The sequence below is a fragment of the Anolis sagrei genome, chromosome 1 (genome assembly GCF_037176765.1).
Source record: "Anolis sagrei isolate rAnoSag1 chromosome 1, rAnoSag1.mat, whole genome shotgun sequence".
In the NCBI taxonomy this organism is placed as follows: Eukaryota; Metazoa; Chordata; class Lepidosauria; order Squamata; family Dactyloidae; genus Anolis; species Anolis sagrei.
The window spans coordinates 235,697,668-235,711,434 of record NC_090021.1 but is presented as its reverse complement, the minus strand read 5'-3'; the positions used below and the strand labels follow the sequence as shown (position 1 = coordinate 235,711,434).

The 13,767-nt window shown below is 46.3% G+C and overlaps 1 protein-coding gene across 4 annotated transcripts; it reads right to left on the bottom strand.

The window, feature by feature from the left end:
- Nucleotides 1-10,700, bottom strand: BAAT (bile acid-CoA:amino acid N-acyltransferase). 4 transcript variants are annotated; one of them, XM_060771181.2, is made up of 4 exons: nucleotides 10,627-10,700; nucleotides 2,595-3,079; nucleotides 1,837-2,039; nucleotides 1-672 (listed from the first exon to the last, which is right to left on the bottom strand). In XM_060771181.2, the coding sequence occupies exons 2-4, from the start codon at nucleotides 3,055-3,057 to the stop codon at nucleotides 76-78; spliced, it is 1,263 nt and encodes a 420-aa protein (XP_060627164.2). In that variant the 5' UTR covers nucleotides 3,058-3,079; nucleotides 10,627-10,700; the 3' UTR covers nucleotides 1-75. The 4 variants fall into 4 exon arrangements, with proteins under 4 accessions (XP_060627164.2, XP_060627175.2, XP_060627153.2 ...); XM_060771192.2 differs by lacking the exon at nucleotides 10,627-10,700 and adding an exon at nucleotides 10,215-10,373; XM_060771170.2 differs by lacking the exon at nucleotides 10,627-10,700 and adding an exon at nucleotides 5,858-6,061.
- Nucleotides 10,701-13,767: the final 3,067 nt, after the last annotated feature.

The following is a 13,767-nucleotide window of genomic DNA, read 5'->3' as shown; positions in this document are numbered from 1 at the left end:
TTTCATGCCACTGATTTATTTGTGTATCATTGGTGTAGAATAAGATACCCAATGTTCCCTTTCATTCTTCTGGTATCACAAATTGCTACTTCCAGGTGGGCCAAGATGAAGTTCAAGGAATTTCTGGATTTCCTTCCAGGAGTGCTCCTGGGCTTTGGCGTGGGGCTCTGTTTTGCCTCCCCACTGTATGGGGAGAGGTGATTTCTGCATTCGGGAGGTGTAGCAATGTGGGGATCCAGGGAATTCTATGAGGTGCCCAGCCCCTGGATAAGACAACAGGGTACAATTATTTTTCCCATATTTCTTTGCTCTAGCTATGGCTATCTCAGCATACAACTTGCTCTTTAGGCTTTCATCATCTTCACCAACCACAAAGAGCACTGGCCCCAGACTTTTCTCCACAGGGATAGCAGAGGCTTGGTGTCTTTCATCATGAGGATCTCCCCAAACATGTAGAGTGGCCATTCCTTCCATCTCAGTGATGATAATCTTCTCTGCAGAATAAGGAATGGCAGGGATATGGACATCACCAAAACAGAGTGGTGCACCATTCATATATGTGGCCCCATTGATGCACACTGCAGCCACTATTTGTGGTAAGAAGGTAGCCATGGCTAGTGCAATTTCTGCTCCTTTGGACAAACCAATGACTCCAACTCCTGGGCCTCTTACCTGAGGAAAACAAAGATAGACACAAAGTTTAAAAAAGTCATTTAATGAAAGACTCAGATTGGATCTATCTTTTTGAAATGCCCTGTATTTAAAAAAGATGCCAGATTTTGGAGGGGGAAACTTGTCTGTTGCTTTAGACACTAGGACACAATGGAGCAATCCATTAAAATCTTCAGTAAGAAAGATTCCACCTAAACATTAGGAAGAAATTCCTGACAATAAGGACCTCGTCACCCTATTCCACCCCCCACACCCCGGATTTGTGTGTTCCATTCCTACCCTGTCCCCACCAGACAAGGGAAAGGGGGCAACATAATGTGTTGCCCTTTTCCCCATCAGATGGGGAAAATAGGTGAAAAATGAGGGGCTTGTGATGCTTCCTCACCACTTCCTCACCAAGGAGCAATGGGGCAGGGCTTGCCGAGCATCATATAATGATGCTTGACAGGCCCCTTCCCCAAAGATCTACAGAGATACTAGCAGGAACACCTCAGCAAGTGAGAGTCCAAAAGTGGCAGGTTAAAACCCAGAACCTCAACTCGTGGCTGATAACAAATGAGAGACTTCCTACTGGGCACACAAAAGAGTGGGTGACTTGGAAAGCACTGAACAGACTTCGCTCTGGCACCATGAAATGCAGAGCCAACCTTAAGAAATGGGGCCACAAAGTGGAGTTCATGACATGCGAGTGTCGAGAAGAGCAAACCACAGACCACCTATTACAATGCAGTTTGAACCCTGCCACATGGACAATGGAGGGCCTTCTTATATCAACACCAGAGGCACTTCAAGTGCCAGGAACTGGTCAAAGGATATTTAGTATAATGACAAGTTTTTAAACTTTGTTTGTGTTTTTAAATACATTACAACTGTACCCTCGGTTCACTTCGGACACGATAAATAAATAGATAACCCAGTTCAAAGTAGATATTGTGGGATTTTCTGTCTTGATATTCTGGGTTATATGGCTGTGTGGAAGGGCCCTGGGAGTGTGGTGGAGGTTTTTAAGCATAGACTGAATGGCCATCTGTTGGGAGTGCTTTGATTGTCTTGTCCTACAAGGCAGAATGAGGCTGGACTGGATGACCATTGTGATCTCTTTCAGCTCTATGATTTCTTGTGCCTCAAAATAATACAGAAGGAAACATGCCCTTTCAGATGTACCTTAGTATGGTTTAAGAGCAATATTGCTGCTTCCTGAAAATATTCCAGGTTCACTTCTGTTAGGCTCTGTGGCAGGTCATCATAGGCAAAGTAAGCCAGGGCCAGAACAACAAAGCCTTTACTAGCCAGCAGGCTAGCTCGGAATTCAAAGAGACCTCCGCTCCCACCAAACAGGTCAATCACACCTGGAAATGGTCCAGGCCCTGCAGAGAGATTAAAGGAAGACTGACATTAAAACCAAGAAAAGTCATTCCCATTCCCTCTCCAAAAAAATTGTCCTCCTCCTCCTCATGAACAACAGGAATAATATATAGTTCTGGGTAAAAACTAGATAATACCTTAAAGGCACCAAATCCTGTGTGATATTGTAAGCTAAGCAAGTTCAGCTCTGGTTAGTATTAGGATTGGGAGACTGCCAATGAATACCAGGTGCTATAGGATATATTTCAGATCATGAAATCATAAAACCACCTCTGAGTATCTCTTAAGAAAACTTCATGAAATTCATAGGGTTGCCATAAGTTGACAGGCAACTTGAAGGCACATGCACACACACACACAAATTTCCCACATTGGGTGAAGGATTCTTAGAAGACCAAATGAATAGGGTTTTTTTTCTGTACTAGTATTTATATAGAGATTTCAGGGTTATGTATAACACACAACTTTGTAGTAATATTCAGACATTCTAAACATAAACATTAAAAAACAAATATTATTTTATTAAATAAAGGAGAAGGTGAATTCAGTTCTTTTACCTGGAGGCACAAAAAGGGCCCCCCGAACTCGGCCAGTCTTGATCTGGAAGCGTTCCACTCCAGGAGCCACATACCATCTCTCCACCGTACTGGTTGCAAGTGGTACATCGGTCAGTGAAGTCAAAATCTTAAAAGGGCCAAAGAGACTGATCTGGATATGGAAAGGGCTTCCCATCACATCCCGTTTCATCAGTCGGTGGAACTTCTTATTAGCCTTCAGAGAGGCAAAGAGGCCCATGGGCCACACTCCGATATAGTCACCCCCCAGAGCAGGTGTCTTCTTCAAATCTACCTCCCCAGCATCATTGGCCTGGTAGAAGGCTCTGGATTCAAACTGCACTCCCCTTTCATCTGTCAGTGACGCATGCAGGGTCACAGTCTGAGAGGGAACAAGGCCAGAGGCACAAATCCACACCGGGGCATCTGCAAGTGTGCTTCCAGGGGTGACGGTGAGGTGGACCATGGTAGCCAGATCTTGACAATACCTGGGGAAATGAGCAAATGTCATTAATGAAAAAAATAAAATTATATTTTAGGAATCAAGTTAGTTAAAGCTAGTGTGAACGAACTCCACATCCTTAATAGTATGTTCCACACAGCATCTCCAGCTCTTAAAGTGTGGTGAAAGCTCCCCGTATGTTGTATTTCAAGCATGACTAGCACAAGATACCCGGCTGCTCAAAATGACTTAACAAAAGACACCACCCCTTTCTTTTCTATAGAAAGAAAAAACATGCAGGATCCATGTCAGAAGGGGCTCTGGGGAGCTTCATGGCACACAGTTTTGTCTTGCAATACCTTGCTGCCACCTTTCAGCATCAGTTGCTTAGAGCAGTGGTTCTCAACCTGTGGGTCCCCAGATGTTTTGGCCTTCAACCAGTTACCAGCTGTTAGGATTTCTGGAAGTGGAAGGCCAAAACATCTGGGGACCCACAGGTAGAGAACCACTGTTCTAATGTTAGGGTCAGCCCAGAAACTCAGGAATAGAGTTCTGCAGCATGCAGGATTTTTCAAGGCTGGCAAGAAGCTGTGTGACAGATACCCATTTCTTCTAGGAGGCCAGCCCTAGTTCCCACATCCAACTGGAAAGGCCAAGTCAGCACCCTTAGGTACTTTTCCCTCACAACCACCCCTCACATTTTGGAAAGCAACTGTGCTGAATGGGTATTCCTGTTGTACACAATTCCTGGGCTTTTCCACAGCGGCAGCTCATCAGAGGTAGCTGGGGTGTGAGCCCTGAGTTTTGTTTGCATGTAGGCGCCTTCAAGTCATCTATCAATTTCTTGAATTTCATAGAATATTCAAGCAATGAATACTCAGAGGTGATTTTGTAAATTCCACCTTCAGTAATGTAGCCTACAGCACCTCATATTTTTGGATTCTGATGCAATTACTAACCAGGGATGACCCTGCTTGGTTTCTTAGGCGATCGCTATTGACCCCTCTTTGATTGCACTTGCATCTATGTTCAAATTGATCAAAGTAAGGGATTTAAAACTTGAAACCACAGTAAGATGGCCTTAGGCATGTCACTCTTTCTGAGCATCAGAAAAAGGCAATGACAAAGCCCCGCTAAGCAGATCAAGCCAAGACAACCCCATGACAGGCTCACCTTAGGATCCTCATTAGTGAGTTGAAGGCACACAACAACAAAGAAAGGGCCTGTGCTACTGTGTCTTTTGGCTTTTGGTACTGGTAGCCAGATTTTGTTCATTTTCATGGTTTTCATGGTTTCATGGACCACTAAACGCAGAATTGCCCAGACATGAATCAAGGAACATGAAAGGCACTGCACTCCGGGGCAGAGAGTTCCACTGCTGAACAGCTCTCCCAGTCAGGAAGTTCTTCCTCATAGAATCATAGAATCATAGAATCAAAGAGTTGGAAGAGACCTCATGGGCCATCCAGTCCAACCCCCTGCCAAGAAGCATGTTCAGGTGGAATCTCCTTTCCTGTAGTTTGAAGCCATTGTTCCGTGTCCTAGTCTGCAGGGCAGCAGAAAACAAGCTTGCTCCCTCCTCCCTATGACTTCCTCTCACCTATTTATCCATGGCCCTCATAATGTCTCCTCTCAGCCTTCTCTTCTGAAGGCTAAACATGCCCAGCTCTCTAAGCTGCTTCTCACAGAGCTTGTTCTCCAGAGCTTTGATCATTTTAGTCACCCTCCTCTGGACACTGTCCAGTTTGTCAATTGCAGTGTCCAGAATTGGACACAATGTGATTCCAGGTGTGGTCTGACCTAGAGTAGAGGGGTGTCATGACTTCCCTGGATCTAGACACTAGACTCCTATCGATACAGGCCAAATCCCATAGGCCTTTTTTGCCACCACATGACAAAGTTGGCTCATGTTTAACTTGTTGTCCTCGAGGACTCCAAGATCTTTTTCACATGTCCTGCTCTCGAGCCAGGCATCGTCCCCCATTCTGTATCATTTTTTTTTTGCATTTCATTTTTCTGCCTAAGTGGAATATCTTGCATTTGTCACTGCTGAACTTCATTTTGTTAGTTTTGGCCCATCTCTCCAATTTGTTAAGATCGTTTTGAATTCTGCTCCTGTCTTCTGGAGTATTGACAATTTGGTGTCATCTGCAAACTTGATGATGGTGCTTTTATTGGAAAGAGGTTTACCTTTGCCCCTGTCACTGGGATGGGTGTCCATGGCTGAGTGGGGATTCAGATCCTGGTCTCCAAGGTCTTAATCCACCTTACTTAGGTGATCCCTCGTTGACTGAGTAGGATAGTCTTCCAGGATCAGTGTTCTGGTGGGTCCGTAGGTGACTGTGGAGCCCTATTCTTGACCTGCATTTTCTCCCGCAGTGAGGGCATTGGTTTCCAGGTGGAAGGTGGTCTCGGTCGAGGTTGACTTGACACACCTTCCTCTTGGCATGTTTCTCTCTTTCGCCCTCCATTGGTGCCTCTTCAAATTCTGCAGCACTGCTGGTCACAGCTGACCTCCAGCTGGAGCGCTCAAGGGCCAGGGCTTCCCAGTTCTCAGTGTCTATGCCAGAGTTTTTAAGGTTGGCTTTGAGCCCATCTTTAAATCTCTTTCCCTGCCCGTCAACATTCCAGAAAATGGAATGTCTTAATTTACCAGCCCTATTAATATCCCACAACGGCTCTCACAAATTTGCATATATTCTTTAAATCTCACAAGGGGGAGTGGGATCTACCCCTCGTGTGCCAGGAACCAGCATTATTTTATGTGCCCATTGAGTAGCATTGATTTTTTACTATCTGGAAACTCTCTGCTGCCTCCCCTCACCTGATCCCTCGCTGGTGTACAGCTTGCCAGAAGTGTGTGTGATGTGAGATCTCTTGCTGCTTGGCAAATCAAGAGGGGGTGCTCGGTGTGTCGACCAGTAGGCAGCCAGCTAAGGAGGAAGCCTGTCCCTCCACCCCAGCCTGGGAGGGAGCAGCAGAGGGCGAGGGCTCTTCTCGGGTCTAGGACTGACTCTGTCCCGACCAGGACCGCCCCCCCCCCCCAAGGCAGAAAGGCTGGGGAGGAAGAGGAGGGGTATAGGGAGGAAAAGGTTGCTCTGGCAGGCTTGGCTTCACTGGGGTCGTCTTGAATCATTCTCCCAAGCTCCCTCGCGCTGCTTGAATTACCGCTCAGAATCACAGGAAAGCCTCAGCTTGGAATCCAGCCAGAGAGCATAGTTGCGGTCTCATGTTCACACTCAAACTACAGCTAGCTCGAGCTTACTTACTTAGGCGATCCCTCGTAGTCCTGATGTCAGGCACCCCTCCTCAGAATTAAGGGATAAGGACTTATAGTTCTGTAAAGGGCTAGGTCACCAGACTACACAACAAGGGTTAAGTCTTGGCCACATTGCCAAGGCACTGACAACAACAAGGACCCCACGAGGCTTTTTGGGAAATGGCTGGATCTTGGGACTTCTGCCCTTTTGTGAGAGTTGTAGTTCCCCAAGGGCTGAGCGATGGATTCTGTTATTGATCAACTCAGCGCCCATCTGCTGATTCCAGCCTGAATCCATGACTCTCTGCTGAGTGGACTGGACTGTTTGCCACAACCCTGGCCATGAACTTTCTATCAATGCTTGATTTGAACTGCTAGCAACCTCTGCTTCCACATGCCCTTCCTAAGAGCATGGGATTTACCTTAATAAAGATCAAATATTGAAATAAACTTTATGGGGTGGGATGGGGTTTCCTCTTATGAACTAACTCTGTATCAGTGATGCCTATTACCTATGATTTTGATGTATGTAACCCTTATGAACTTCCTCTGTACCCTCGCCCCCTTGACCTCTGCCCCACAAAATACTGTGACCAGGAACTGTCTAAGGGAGAATCTCTCTATCTCCCAAGACTCACCCTTGATTAATTCACCCTGCATGGAGCCATAGCCATAATGGACCCTGTCCCATTCTCTGAGCCTGTCTGATGGGATCAAGGGACTTATGGACACTCGGAATGAAAAGATTGTATTTACATAAGGCATCGTTGATCCCCCCTGAGGTCCGATGTCGAAAAAAGCCATTCATATTTACCCTCAAAGCTCATCAAGGACAGGAAGACCTTTGTTTACAAAGATCACACCTTGCCGGCCTGAGACAAAGGCTTGCTGGCAACTCCTAATCCCATCATTTCCCCCCTCCATTGTTCACGGCCGCACCGCCTCCTCTCTCCTGATTTGTCCATCTTGCGAGGCGAGCGGAGGGCGCTCATTGGCCCTCTAGAGGCGAAGAAACGCGCTGATTGGTCCAGAGCAGGGGCGGGCTGCCCAGCCTCCTCCCAGCTGTTCTGCAGCCAGCCAATCAGCGCGAAGCCGGCCGGCAGAGGGCGGGCGGGAATTTCAAACTGTCTTCCTTTGTCTGTATGCTATAAAAATGCTTGGAAATTCTGTACTGGTATGCTTGCAGTGGAATGATTCCTGCAATGCATCTGATTTCAGCTGAATCACAAATAAACTTCGGTTGCTGGAAACTTCTTCCACCTTGATGAGGCATTATTATTTGTAATATTTTGAGATTGGCTTCGCTGGCCTCACCAAGGGATCCAGGGCCCTTTTTGGCGCGGTCCTCGGGCTCCTCTCTCTTGAGGAGACCCCACTAAAAGCAGCTCGATATCAGTCCGAGGATGATGGTCCTCCAAGTGTAGTGTCCTGGCCGTGGGTCCCTCGGTGACTTTGGAGCCCTATTCTTGACCTGCATCTTCTCCCACAGTGAGGGCATCGGTTTCCAGGTGGAAGGTGGTCCCGGTCGAGGTTGGCTTGACACACCTTCCTCTTGGCACGTTTCTCTCTTTCGCCCTCCATTCATGAGTCTTCAAATTCTACAGCACTGCTGGTCACAGCTGACCTCCAACTGGCGCACTCAAGGGCCAGGGCTTGCCAGTTCTCAGTGTCCATGCCAGAGTTTTTAAAGCTGGCTTTGAGCCCATCTTTAAATCTCTTTACCTGTCCTCCAACATTCCTCCATTCTTGAGTTCGGAATAGAGCAACTGCTTTGGGAGACGGTGGTCAACTTTAGATTCGGTTTGGTTATTTGGGGTGCTGATTAAAAAAACTGCATTGGATAGACCACATCAGCTCTAGTTTCTGATACAGAACATATGCCATCCAGTAGTCACCATTTGCTTGCCCACAGAAAACCATATTGAATAGTCTATAGTGGATGTGATAATAGTATCTTTTGTGATCAGACATCCAGCAGAGTTGATGGTGGAGGACCATCGCTTCAATGTTGGTGGTCTTTGCTTCTTCCAGCACGCTGACATTTGTCTGCTGTCTTCCCAAGAGATTTGCAGGATTTTTCGGAGGCAACGCTGATGGAATCGTTCCAGGAGTTGCATGTGATGTCCGTAGACTGTCCATGTTTTGCAGGCGTATAGCAGGGTTGGGAGGACAATAGCTTTATAAACAAGCACCTTGGTATCCCTACGGATGTCCTGCTCCTCAAACACTCTCTGCTTCATTCAGAAAAAAGCTGCACTCGCAGAGCTCAGACGGTGTTGTATGCTAGCCTGGGCATTGGCTAGGTAATTTTTCTCTCCGCCCCTCATCCTTGCAGGGATTATGGATATCTAGAAAGGTTAAGGATGTCCCTACACTGTAATCCTATCCACAAAGTTTTTCTGTTCCTCAATATCCAACACTATTATAATAGGTTCTCATTCATGACTAAGTATAATTGTCTTCAAAGTCTTGTTGGTGGGTCCATAAGTGACTGTAGAGTTATTCTGGATTCACATGGTCTTTTCCAATTTTTGTTTTTTTGTTTGTTTCAGGAGCACCTTGAGAAACTGCAAGTTGCTTCTGGTGTGAGAGAATTGGCCGTCTGCAAGGACGTTGCCCAGGGGACGCCCGGATGTTTTTGATGTTTTACCATCCTTGTGAGAGGCTCTTCTCATGTCCCCACATGGAAAGCTAGAGCTGACAGAGGGAGCTCTTCCACGCTCTCCCCAGATTCAAACCTCCAACCTGTCAGTCTACGGTCCTGCCGGCACAAGGGTTTAATCCATTGCACCATTGGGGGGCGCCCGTCTTTCCCAATGAGGACATAGATTTCCAGATGGAAGGTAGTCACTGCAATTTCCCTCTATTCATGCCTCCTCAAAATCCATTGCACTGTTGGTAGCTGATAACCTCCAGTACAGTGGTTCCCAGCCTTTTATTTTTTTGGGCAGGACCAGAGACCACTTGTCCAGGGACCATTTTTAACCAGGGACCACTCTCCAATATTAGTACCAAAAGGGTTATGAATCAGTTTTTGGTCAACTTTAGATTTGGTTTGGTTATTTGGGGTGCCGATTCAGAAAACTGCATGGGATAGACCACATCAGCTCTAGTTCTGATACAGAACATATGCCATCAAGTAGTCGCCATCTGCTCACCCACAAAAACCATATTCAATCATCTAGAGCTGATGTAGTAGTAGTAATCTTATGTGGGTAGTCAACATCTCCTTTCCCAACATCCCCATTGCGTCGGCACTATAAGAGAGTTTCGCAAGACCAGTCGCTCTCATTGCTGTGTGGTTTTGAGGTAATAGTGTAGTAATGGTGAAGCCAGCCACAGACCATATTTTCATTCTTTTGGAACAGACCACTGGTGGTTCATGGACCACAGGTTGGGAACCACTGCTCCGGTGAGAACACTCAAGGACCAGGGATTCTCAATTCTTGGTGTTTATGTCACATTATTAAAGGTTAGCTTTAAATCCATTTTTAAATTTCTGAATATATAAAGAGCTGTTCTGGATCAGATCAGATACCACTCTAGTCCAGGGGCTGCCTAATTCTCTTGCAAGAAGTCCACAAACAGTCCTTGAGTGCAATACCACTCTACTGCTCATCTTCCTAATCAAGTAATATTCAGACACTTATTACCTCTGAGACTAGATGTTATCTGTAGCTGTGACAGTCAACAGTTCCCCACTAACTATCACCTCCTCTGCTCCCCGTGAAGGAAGAACAGAAGATCAGCCTTGTCAGATTGGAATAAAGGCCAGACCAGGGATGTTTCCCTCATAGTGATAAAATACTGTAAGCACCCCTTAGAAACCTACATGCTGCACATGAGAGCAACAGCCATCTCCTGTTCATGTTCCCAAGAATCAATTCAAACCAGCCACTATCCATAGTTTCCTCCCACTCACCTGGGATCCCAGAGGCATATCCATAATGTGAGTGGATAATGGATCTCCCCTCTGGGGCCAGAAATGGTTCCTTTCAAAAGACAATTTTCTTCTTCCTCCAAGTGAGAACATACTTTCTCAAGCCCTTATAAGACTGGCCTATTTCTTGGACTCTGCCTCAAGTTTCTTAGTGAAATCCCTGCTTTGGTTTCCAGCTACTTATTCACTCAGAGCAGATCATCCTCTTCCACCAAGGAGGCTGCTTACAGAGCTGTGCAACTGCTGGCATCAGCTCAGTGGCTTATTTCAAACAGCAGTGGCTATAACTAAATGTCACAGCATATGGCAGTAGTTTGGAAAAACAACACACATAAACCCCAAGTGTGTGTAGAAGTCTGGTGCAACCTGAAGTAAAAAAAAGCCACATGCTCACCGCTCTGGTTTCACCCTTCCATTTGCTGCTCCTGTGCATCTGCTTAGAGGCAACTCTTCACAAAACCAAGTCCAAAGTCCAAACTCGAAATTTCATGCCATCTGTTGCCCAACCCAGTTGCACAATTGTTGCACAACCCTGTGGAAAAACAAACACGAGACAGCTTTTCCCAGCGATTTTATTATTTATATGTATTCGTTTTTATCTTGCACTAACAGGTGATCTGACTTTGTGGATATGTGCACTGATTTCACATCTTCCCCCTCCATCAACATATCCTACTGAAAACAGGCCCATGGAATTATTTTGTGGAGTCACACCTTCAAAATGACAGAGGAAAAGAAATGCAACAGCTTCTATTGAAAAAAGGGGTTTGGTCTGGAAATTCACACATCTATGTGCATGTGTGCAGTTAAGAATGAATGAGTTGCTGCCCCTGGTGCATCGTTCTTATGTCCTAACGTTATCTGTCTTATAGTGAAAGGAGGCCAAAATCATTTTGACCCAGTGTTGTACTCAGAACAGAGGGCAGTGGATACTTCACTTCAGGCAGGAGTGTTTTTGGATAATAGTAGCCTTTGTCTTCTCTGGTCTAGTACTGTGCTGGCAGGACACCCTAAAGGCAGCAAAGGGGGTGGGGGTAGGAAGAGGGGCGGGTGGGGGATAGTAGAGAAGAAAAGCCTGCTTTGGCAGGCATGCCTTTCCTGGGATTGTTTTGAATGGTTCCCCCAAGCTCCCTTGCGCTGCCTGAATAACAGCCAAGAACCACAAAGCTCAAAGTACCAGCTATGTATTAAAAGATTTCGACTTTGTTCCTTTTAAATGGTTTTCTGCCAGCATGGGTTAGAGCCCTTCTTAAGGCCTACTCCATAGCAATGGGGGTAACCAGGAAGGTTTTCATGACTGCCTGCATTGCGTCTGCAATAAATAGACCAGTTGAGTTGTTTTGTTTTAGTGATCAGGAGGAGACCTCTGACCATTTGACAACTCGATACGGCGAGTTCACACAACATTTTGCAGGCAAAGTCGCTTGGATATGCTCTGACTTGAACACCAGTCTTATAGCAGTATCAAGGAATGTAACGAAGGCATCTGCCTGTCCTGTTTTGTTGGACTCGTTTCAGCTTGTTCAGACCGATGACGGGGAGAAGATCCTTGTGGTGAGAGCGATCACAAATACACTAGATCTTGCCCTCCCTGGCTTATCAAACTTGCCAGTGGGGGATTAGCCAAGCGGTTTACAAGGATTATTTATTATTTATTTACCACATTTATATCCCGCCCTTCTCACCCCGAAGGGAACTCAGGGCGGCTCACAGCAGGCACAATTCGATGCCTTGAATACAGATAAAAACAAAATAATGTAAACATTAAAATCACATAATTAAAACATACCACTTAAAATAATTACTTAAAATCACACAGTCCAAAAGCATATTCCAGGAGAAATTGTTGTTGCACTGGGAATCATTGTGTAGACACATGGTCCCACAACCAGGATTTAATTTTCTTCTTGAAGGTCAGGAGGGAGGGCGCTGATCTAATTTCTCTCTGGAGGGAGGTCCAAAGCTGAGGAGCCATCGCCAAGAAGGCCCTCTCATCTTCACCAGTTGTACCTGTGGGGAGGGGATGTGTGGAATCGAGAGCAGGGCCTCCCCAGACGATTTTAACTTCCAAGATGTTTTATAAGGGGAGATACATTTAGACAGGTAAGCAGGGCCAGAACCGGCTAAATGCCTCATTGGAAAAGGGACAAATACCATTGAATCTTTTTAAAAAAATAAAAAATAGTAAGACCAATTTTGAAGAAAGCATCCATAGATTCCTCTATAGTGAATAACTACCGGCCAATTTCGAATCTCCCTTTTTTGGGCAAGGTTCTAGAGTGAGTGGTGGCTTCCCAGCTCCAGGGATTTTTTGGATGAAACTGATTATCTTGAGCCATCAGACTGGTTTTAGGCCTGTTCACAGTATGGAGAAGGCTTTGGTCACCTTGGTAGATGACCTCCACAGAGAGCTAGACAGAGGGAGTATGTCCTTGTTGGTTCTCTTGGACATCTCAGTGGCTTTCAATACCATCGACCATCATATCCTTCTGGGGCAGCTCTCCGGAATGGGTCTTGGAGGCATTGCTCTGCAATGGCTCCCCTCCTTCCTGGAGGATTACATTGAGTTGGTGAAGCTGAGAGACACTTGCTTGCACCCCTAGCCATTGACCTGTGGGGTCCTGCAAGGTTCCATTCTATCTCCCATGCTTTTTAACATCTACATGAAACTGTTGGGTGAAATCATCTGGACCTTTGGAGTTCGGTGCCATCTGTATGCCGATGACACTCAGCTTTATTAGTCCTTTCCATCAAATTCCAAAGAAGCTCCCCAGATCCTGGACCAGTGCCTAGTAGCCATGATGGAATGGATGAGGGCTAACAAGCTGAAGCTTAATCCAGACAAGAAAGAGGTCCTCTTGGTCAGTCGCAAGGTATAGGGTGGCTTACCTGTGCTTGACAGGGTTACACTCCCTCCGAGGACACAGGTTCGCAGTCTGGGGGTCCTCCTGGATTCAAAGCTGATTCTTGATGCTCAGGTGTCGGTGGTGGCCAGGAGGGCCTTTGCTCAGTTAAAGCTTGTGAGCCAGCTGTGACTGTACCTCAAGAAGCCTGACTTGGCCATGGTGGTCCATGCCTTGGTTACATCCAGATTGGATTACTGCAATGCACTCTACACGGGGCTGCCTTTGAAGACGGCCCAAAAATTGCAACTGGTCCAAAGGTTGGCAGCCAGGCTTCCAACTGGACCTAATTATAGGGAGCGCCTATAGGGACACCCTACTAAAGCAGCTCCACTGGTTGCCGATAAGTTTCCGGTCCAAATTCAAAGTTCAAGTTATTGCCTATAAAGCCTTAAATAGTTCTGGTCCTGCCTATCTTCATGACTGCATCTCCCCTATGAACCAGTACAGGCTCTAAGATCTGCCAGGGAGGCCCTCCTCTCACTCCACCACTGTCACAAGCATGGCTGGTGGGGATGAGAGAGAGAGAGCCTTCTTGATGGTGGCCCCCCCGACTTGGGAACGCCCTCCCCAGGGAGATTAGGCAAGCCCCTACATTGTCCTCCTTTTGTAGAGATATGAAAACCTGGATG